At 52.6% G+C, this 8,298-nt stretch overlaps 1 protein-coding gene across 3 annotated transcripts in view; it reads left to right on the top strand.

The window, feature by feature from the left end:
• The first annotated feature begins 2,497 nt into the window (after positions 1-2,497).
• Eogt (EGF domain specific O-linked N-acetylglucosamine transferase) overlaps positions 2,498-8,298 on the top strand; it is a 30,432-nt gene continuing 24,631 nt past the window's right edge. Inside the window, exons 1-6 of one of the 3 annotated variants that reach the window (XM_046425481.2) lie at positions 2,498-2,868; positions 3,926-4,127; positions 4,701-4,754; positions 5,650-5,730; positions 6,784-7,007; positions 8,027-8,118. In XM_046425481.2, coding sequence (XP_046281437.1) covers positions 6,798-7,007; positions 8,027-8,118 — 302 coding nt within the window. In that variant the 5' untranslated portion in view covers positions 2,498-2,868; positions 3,926-4,127; positions 4,701-4,754; positions 5,650-5,730; positions 6,784-6,797. Of the gene's footprint in view, positions 2,869-3,205; positions 3,308-3,745; positions 3,769-3,925; positions 4,128-4,700; positions 4,755-5,649; positions 5,731-6,783; positions 7,008-8,026; positions 8,119-8,298 lie in introns of those variants that run through there. The other 2 variants (XM_046425482.2, XM_058573024.1) reach the window with 2 other exon arrangements.

Below are 8,298 nucleotides of genomic sequence, written 5' to 3'. Positions count from 1 at the left end.
CCTTTGTTCTTGTTTTCCTGAAGAACTCGAGTTCCCTGCATCTGGATTGTTGCTGGTTGTGTGTGATCTATGGGTTTGGTCTCCTCTACCTGGATCTAGAGGCCACTGTTACTTGACTGAGTGCTTCATTAGGTAGAAGTGTGCTATTCCAGCAGCACATGAATGGCACGGAATCCTGTCCTTCCGGTGACCACTCCTTAAATCTGTGACTTCACGGTGTTTGTAGGGTGGAGTGCTGTTTTGCCATTCCCTTCCCATCTTCGCAGCCTGCATGTCATTGTAAAAAGAGACACTCCACATCAACCATGCCATCACAATTCACTTAGAAAGGGTAGGGTTCTTCTTTGTTTAGGGTCGGTTGTCTTATGTCATCAAAGGTGGACAGGGCAGACTTTGGCCTGTGTGGCTGGTTGGCTGTGTCTTCTTCAGTATGATTATTTGAAGATAGCTGGGCTTCAGTCCACAACAGTTAATCTGTGGATGATGATACGTCTTGTCTTGGGGCTGTTGGCAGGTGGCTCCTCCCTTGCCTAATACTTTTATTGCTTCCCTGCGTCCTGAAGTGGGATGCTTCCAGCTCTTCTGCCCACTTCCTTCCCAGACCCAAGATCATCCTTTTTTTTTTTTTTTTTTTTGGTGTTTGCATTTCTTTTAGTGGGAAATGGTTTGTAGAGATCACAGCCTTGGAATAACAGGTGCCTTTTCTGCGGAGTACTTTACACTTAGGCCTTTGTAATGTGGTTATGGGAGACACTGGTTTTCATGAAAACTTTCATAGAAAAAGTAAGTCTTCCCATTGAGACTCCCAAGTGAGATCCAGAACTACAGGATGCTTGTATGACCTCATCAAGCTTTCCTCTATATTGCTAGGTCCCCAACTTGAGCTTCAAGGGTACCACCTTGATACACCTACTGGGTTTATTCCACAATACCAACGTTGCCAGCAACAGTTTAATTACTAAAGAGTCCACACGGTTTTTGTAATTCCTCCAGTCTGGAGGATTCAATCCACTAAGGATGTAGAAATTACGCTTCAGAGTTGCTTGGGGTAGTTCTCTGACAGGCCACAACCCTGGAGCATTTAGATACAGCTGATTAATTTCTCCATCAATTTTCAAGATTGCTTTTTAAAATTGTGTTTTATAATGTCACATATTCACATGGTCCCAAAGCCACATGTAAATAAGGGGTATTCAGTGAAGCTGCCTTCTATGTGTGCCCTGTCCTATATCCCTTCCTTTCCCTACTGGTGATCACATTGACTAGTGCTCATCCCTCTGTGAAATGATATCAGGTACAGGTGTGTGTGTGTGTGTGTGTGTGTGTGTATTCGCCTGTTTCCTAGGTGCGTGCGGGTTACACTCCCTTGTACCCTCAGTGACATCTGGCAGTGCGTGGACACATTCCTCAGTTCTCACACCTGTGCAGCTCTGCCTTGTGTTGTGAAGACCAGTCTGCAGTGTCCCTCAGAGGCCTGTGGGCCAGAGGCTTGGTGCTAGCATGGTGCTTAGAGAGGAGGTGGAAACTAAGGCAGTGGGGTATGATGGGACCCCAGCCCTTTCCCCTCCCCTCACTTCCCAGCCATGGTTGAGTGGCTTTGCTCTCCCCACCATGATTGGCTGCCTCACCACAGGTCCCAAAGCAGCTAGGCCAATCAGCCATGAACTGAAACCTTCAAAACTGTGAGCCCAAATAAACCTTTTGTCTTTACACCTTGGTTATCTTAGGAATTTGTTACAGTAACAGAAAGTTGACACCATAGTTTCAACCAGTCTCCTATTGGTGGACATTCGAAATTATGTTAGATGTAAACTTGCAGAAAAGTTAAAAATTAAATGTTAACATTGATTTTGGGGGGTAAAATGCAATGTTGAGAACGGGTGTCATAGTAACATAGAATTCAGTCTCATGTTCTAAAAGCTTTATCATGTTTCCTCTAAGTCTGAGTGACCATTCAATATGTAGCCATTTAATATAGCACCATGTAGATATCACAGTAATTCGATTGGTCTGTGTATTTTTGCAATTAGACTAATCTATTTTTAGAAATGTTTCCTAGGTATTCATACACACTGTTTTAACTGTACATCACTCTAGTGTAAAAGCGGCTTGTTTACAATGATTTATTTAGAATGAACTCACAGGAAAGCCACATTTCCTGTAATGACTAAAATAGCAGGGTAGCCAACAGGCTGAGAAAGCATTTTTTAAAGAATCGCAGTCCTGGACTGGGGATGTGGCTCAAAAACAAAAGAAGACCAAAAATACTGGCCTGGCACCAAAACAAAATTACTGTTCTTATTGATGTGGGTAGGCAGAGTATGAAATAATGAAGTAGTAGTTCTCTTTGGTGTTGGGGATTGAACCCAGGGGCTTATGCATGCAAGGCAAGCACCCTACCACTGAGCTATGTCCCCAGCCCCCAGAGACTCTTCTTAACATGAAGGAGAAATGGATCGCGACTTGTAAAGTGTTTTAGAATAATGCCTGGCACATGTTAAATACTATATATGCTTTTGCTATTCTTTGAAAAGAGAAAGAGCTCTGCATACTAAGTTCCTGATTTCGCGCAGTACTGAGGGAACTCTTAGGCCTTTGGGGGCTCACGTTACCTAACACTAGTGACTTTATGTCTGGGCGTGTTTATTTTTGCTGCGTCAACTTCATTTAGTCGGTCCAAGTTGAGTCAGTGCTTAATGGTCCACTTCACCGAGCTCCGGGGGCGCGGTGCCAGGAGCAGAAGGCCGCGGGGCTGGGCCTTCCAGCAACCGGGGAGGGTATAAGTAAGCAGTGGCCCCTGAAGTAAAATACGGAACCTGGAAAACGAACTTCAGGAGCAGCTCTGGACTCGCTGCCGACGGGCGGCAGGTGAGAGCACCCTGGGGACGCGCCCGGGCTCCTGGCCTCACCCCGGGGGCGGCTGGGTCAGCGGCGGGCGGTCTCCGCGTGGAGCCCGCGAGGGAAGGAGGGACTCCGCGCCGTGCACCTGGAAGGGCGCGAAGCCCAGGTCGTCCTCCAGCCGGGTCCCCGAGCCCGGGAGCGCGCCGCCGGCCGAGCTGGGGCCAGGGCTGCGGCAGGGGCCGGCCGGGCGGTGGCACCGGCCTCCGCTGGGGGGAGTGCGGCCCGCGCGGGCCCCGCGGGGTAGGTCGCGGGTTCCTCCCCGCGCCCGCGCCCCGCGGCCCCGCCCGCCGCCTGCTCCCGGGCGCCCCCTGGCCCCGCGGCGCACCGAGGTTTCCGGCGAGCGCGGTGGCGGGTGTGGAGACTCCCTCCTCCTCGCGGCCCCGGTCTGCCGTCTCCGCGGCTCCAGGTGGGCCTCGCCGCGACCCCCGAGCTGCGCCCGCGCTCTGCGCTGCCCGGCCGCGGCCTCCGGGAGGGCCGAGCCTCCGCGCGCCTCCCCATTCCCTGCCGCAGGGACGGCGGCGGGCACCCCTCCTGGCCCGCCCGTTCCGCGCCTGGCCTCCCCGGCGCCGGCTGGGGCGCGCAGGGCCCCGGATCACGCGGGCCGCCGGCAGCGCCCAGTCGGCCGTGTTTCCCAGGCCCTCCCGGGTGCGCCCGGGTCCCCGGGTGGCCGCGCCCAGGCGGTCCCGGGAGAGCCTGGCCGGGGTCGCCAACAGGGCGCAGTGTCTGCGCGGCGCCAGGGCGCTGGCTGCCGGGCCCGCCAGACTGGGGAGGGGGCTGGTGTGGTGGCAGACAGCTGGGGGACCCCGTCCTGGCTGCCAAGCCCTTTCTGAGCCCTGCTCATACCCACCGCGGGACTTGGCGACACAGGTGGGGACCCGGCAATTAGGAGTCCTTGCATCTCAGTTGCATCTGGCTCAGAGCTCTGTCACAGAGAGCTGCGTGTGTCGCCACTGTGGCTCCGTCCCCCCCAGGTTTCATCTCTCGTCATTTGTTAGATTTTGCCGTTTTCCCTCTCTGCTTCTAGGCCTGTGGAAGTCCCATCAAGGGACCGGGAGGTGGAGGAGGCCAGCCCTGCTGGCTGGAGATAGGCAGCACAGCTCCCAGCGCTGCCCACTGCTGGACCCCCTGGACCATCGTCGCTCCCCTGCCAGGCACATGCAAGAGGACAGACCCCAGAAAGACTCTGCTTTCACACACCCGCAGCCGCCATCCAGTTTAAGCCAGGGGTAGGTTTAGCATCTGCCTCTTTACATTTTCCCTAAAATTTAGATGCCCAAGTGTTACTTTTCTCCTGGGATGGGTTCACTTAGGGCCAGAGCTCCCTCAGGACAATGGACTTACATAACCACAGTTTGGGCCTGGGTCAAGACATTGAATGACTTTGTTACCCCAAGGGCCAGCCAAAGGGTAGGATAGCCTGTCCACACACCTCCAGGCCACTGGCAGCTCTGCAGAGAGCAGGACAAGTTTGCCCTGCTGAGGGATGTCCTCTCTTGGCCTGTACCATCCATGGCTGTGCAAAGAGGGCAGTCACCTTCCTGCTCAACAGCCCACTTTGACGACCAGGTCACTGTATTGAGGGCTGGGCCTTGAGTTTGCTTTGAGACCTGTGGCTTTTAGGGACGAAAAGAGAGACTGTCCCAAGCTGGGCTTCCTGGCTAAGCCTCGTGAATTATTTTCTCTCATTATATTTCCTTTCAATCAGGTCATCTCCCAAACATCAAAGTCTACGTTAGCATGCTCTTGAGGTGATGTTTTTTGTTGTTGTTGTTGTTTGTTTGTTTGTTTTTTTCCAACAGGGTTTAGAGACCTGAAACATCAATAGCTTCTGGGTGGTTTTAAGGATTCAAGAGGTAAGTAGCTTCAATGTAAGTCAAGTCATTGTTTCTGTCACCACATCTTCTTAAGTTTGATAAAATCCCAACAACAAATGTCAGTTCAGATCAGATTTACAACAGGCAAACACCTGTTCTTCCGGGCTGCCTAGATGAAGACCCCTGTGATTACCGTTCTCAGGGAGGAGGGATGTCTTGGTGGGGGCCCGATGTGCACTCTGACCCCTTGGCCCTGAAGCTCCCGGTGTGTGGACCTCAGCGGCGTAGGCTAGAGGCCTGGAGTCAGTGGAGGCTGATTTGAAAGCTCTGTGGTCCTGCCCCCCCGCCCCGTGAGCAGCAGATGCTACTGAGGAGCATGTGGCAGGTTATGGCTCCGTCTGATGGCAGGGCCCTTAAAAAACCACAGAAACCAGGACAATGGGGCAAAGAGGCCTCTGAAGGAGCTGAGAGTGGAGGGCTCACGCCTGGGTTCGTGCAGGAGATGTTTGAGATCTGCTCCTCCTGGGGGGCTGAGTAACTCGGAGGCTTTGTGACCAGGTCATGTTCCACAGTGTTACGGCTTTTACGGCCAGCGTGAGTCCGGGGCAGACCGCTTGGTTTCACTCCTGCTGTTCCCAAGGCATGCCGCTCCCAACAGGTGACCTCTGTCCCTGCTGGAAGGTGGGCTCAGGATGTCACCGCCCTCGCTGTTCCCAAGGGACTCCTAAAGTGGGTCTGACTTCCGCCATGTGCTCTTGTGGTGGCTCCTCATCCCCAGACACTTCCCTAACACTCCGTAACGCTCCCTATTCTGTCTCGAGTGCTCAGAAAGCTCTTGTTTTGTTCCAGGTTCGTGTCTGAACACTGTACCGTAGTTCACCCATCCACACACCGGCCCTGTGAAGGAATGCTCCCTGTTATTTTTATTTTACAGGTGGGAACGTTGAAGCACAGAGAGGTTAAGCAACTTGCTCACCAGGGAGCTACAGACTGGGGTTCAGGCCCAGGTGACGAGGTCAGTGTTCACGTTCCTGTGCTGTGCGGCTGCCATATTACCACATTACCTTACTCAGTAGTCAACTTGGTGGTTTTTGTCAATGAAGTCCTATTGGAACACAGCCACACTCAGTCCCTTATGATACTGTGGCTGCCTTCTCAACAGAGGCACTGTTGAGGTACTGCCTCGTAAATCCTGCACCCAGCAGAGCCGGAAGTGTGTGCTTTCTTCTTTTAAAGAGGTAGTCTGGGGCCCCTGGCCTCATCTGCAGCCCTGTTGACAATGCCTCTCCACTCAGAGGTTTCTCTCTTTGGCACTAGGGCACAAGTTATGAGAGCACTGGTCTCTCTTGTCCAGTTTAGCTTGGTCTGGGGGAAGTTTTCAATGTTCTCTTTTTTCCCCATAAGATTTGGTAATTTTATTCTGTAAAATAAACCATAGACAAAAGGGAAAAGAACATACAGATCTTCTTAGGTGCTACTCAGCACAGCATCTGAGCCCAAAGAGGGCTGAACCTCGTGTGGAGCTAACAGGGGTGCGGGGTTGGGCTTCTGGGGGGGGACGTGGAGCCCCAGGGCTGCAGGGGAGGCTGAGCAGCTAGCAAGGGTGGCCTTGCTGTGCAGGTGGGGCCTCTCCCAGCCACCTGTGTGGATCCCTGCAGGGGCCAGGCAGCAGACCCACGCAAGCTCTAAGAGTGGTCCTAGACCCAAAGGGGAGTGGTGGGTTGGAAAGCCAGGACCTGCCTCCACGTCTCCTGAGGTGGCCATGCACACTTCTCTTTACGAAAGGACAGCTTCTCAGAGTCTGCAGAGGTCTGCAATTTCTCTGAATATCCAACCTTACGTATGTCAAATAAATGTATTTGGGATGTGATGTTCTCCTCTCCCTTTGTGCATAGTGAGCTCCTACCACGATGCCGGGCACAGGGCAGGTGTTCAGCGAGCATTTGGCAAATGAGCTTCACTCAGTGATGCAGCGAAGGATGTTGTGATTATGCTCATTTAGCTCTGGACCTTTTCTTTGGCTCTTCAAGGAAACTTCCTTATGGAGATGGGTTTGTTTTCCGCCTAGGTTTGGAGGCTGCTATGTTAATGCTGCTTGTCTTTGGAGCGTTACTGCATGAAGTCTCTCTGAGTGGTCAAGATGGGGCTGTCCCCGAGACCCACAGGGCGCCGGGTAAGCCCCTGTTCGACTACGCCAGCTTCCGCCTGCACCAGGAGCACATTCCCCGCTTCTTGCACAACAACAGGCACATCGCCACCCTCTGCAAGAAGGACGCACACTGCCCATTAAAGGTAGGCATTAGGCGTCACCCATTCTGCAAGGACACGGTTTGGGCTGGCTTCCTAATTCTGGTGTAACGGTGGAGTGAAACTGAAGGTCGAATTCTGACTCTTGGACGTGCCAGTTACTGCGCCAGTTCATCCCACCACACTTCTGAGTGAACTGAACTTGTCTGAAAACCATGTCCATGCATAGGAGTGACCGTTAGTGTCTAAGCCGCTGCTAAAACAGCACCCAGTCCTGTCTGCACACTCTATAAATGAAGCAAATCAGATTTTAGGCAGAAAAGAACATTCGTCCCAAGTAAAGAATTCGCACCTCTTCCTTTTTCAAGGGCACTTAAGAGGTCCCTTGGCGCTTAATTTCAGTAATCGCTCTCAGCCTCTCTCCCCAAGCAAGACTCTGAGGTTGGAAAGACCTCAAATAGGGGCCCATTAAGACGTCTCAGAGGGCCTTGGAGATCAAAGCTGGGCACCAGGAGACGCTTCCTTTCCCACATGCTGGTGCAGGAAGCACATGAAAAAGCAGTTCCTGGAATCCAACCAGCGCTGCTCCTGGCGCCTTGCAGAGGAACCTGGCCCTGCAGCCCCTTCCGTGTCCCTCCGGGGCCTCAAGGGTGTGACCTTGGGACCTTGGGGGTTTCTGCTGATCTTGATTGATGAGCGAAGTTCCTGCTCCATTCAAGTTAGCTGTGCTTCTTTTAGTAACAGAAATTCCAGTGTGTGTATCTGCTCAGTTTGCCCTCTGAGAAAGGCCGTTTTTGAAGCCAGAATTTAAAGACATTCTAAATCAAATGGTCTTTGGTGGTCTAGCTAAAGAGCCTGTACGTTTGGTTAGGACAGACGCAGGTGTGATTAAGGCAGCCACTGAGAAGCAAGACTGCTCTTCTCGGAATTTACTCTGGGAACGTGAACCCTAGGGTAAAATATGACAGTTCTGTAAAGGTTTGTTTTGCGAATGGAAAAATCTGAGCATTCCCTCTAAGTGTCAGAAAGGAGACCCGTCTAAGTGTGCGTGTTTCGTGTTGCAGGAGCACTTGGAAAACCTGAACTACTGCTGGGGTTACGAGAAGTCCTGCCAGCCAGAGTTCAGGTTTGGTTACCCCGTTTGCAGCCTGGGATGGTAAGTTGCCCCAGGGAATAGATACCCTGCTCCCCGCGAGACTCCTGCTCTCTGGGCAGGGCCTGCCAGTACCCCGCTTGCCAGCGAGCCGTTTTGACTTAGATAGTCATTCTTTAGGTATTAATTTGCCAGTCCAGTCTTGTACTCAACTGACTGTCTTCATGCTGGGTGGGGATATCG

Source organism: Marmota monax, unplaced genomic scaffold (genome assembly GCF_021218885.2).
Source record: "Marmota monax isolate L192 unplaced genomic scaffold, Marmota_monax_Labrador192_F-V1.1 WCK01_AAM20220418_F8-fsc00028, whole genome shotgun sequence".
In the NCBI taxonomy this organism is placed as follows: domain Eukaryota; kingdom Metazoa; phylum Chordata; class Mammalia; order Rodentia; family Sciuridae; genus Marmota; species Marmota monax.
The sequence above is the reverse complement of the archived record's forward strand: the minus strand, read 5'-3'. Positions and strand labels throughout refer to the sequence as shown.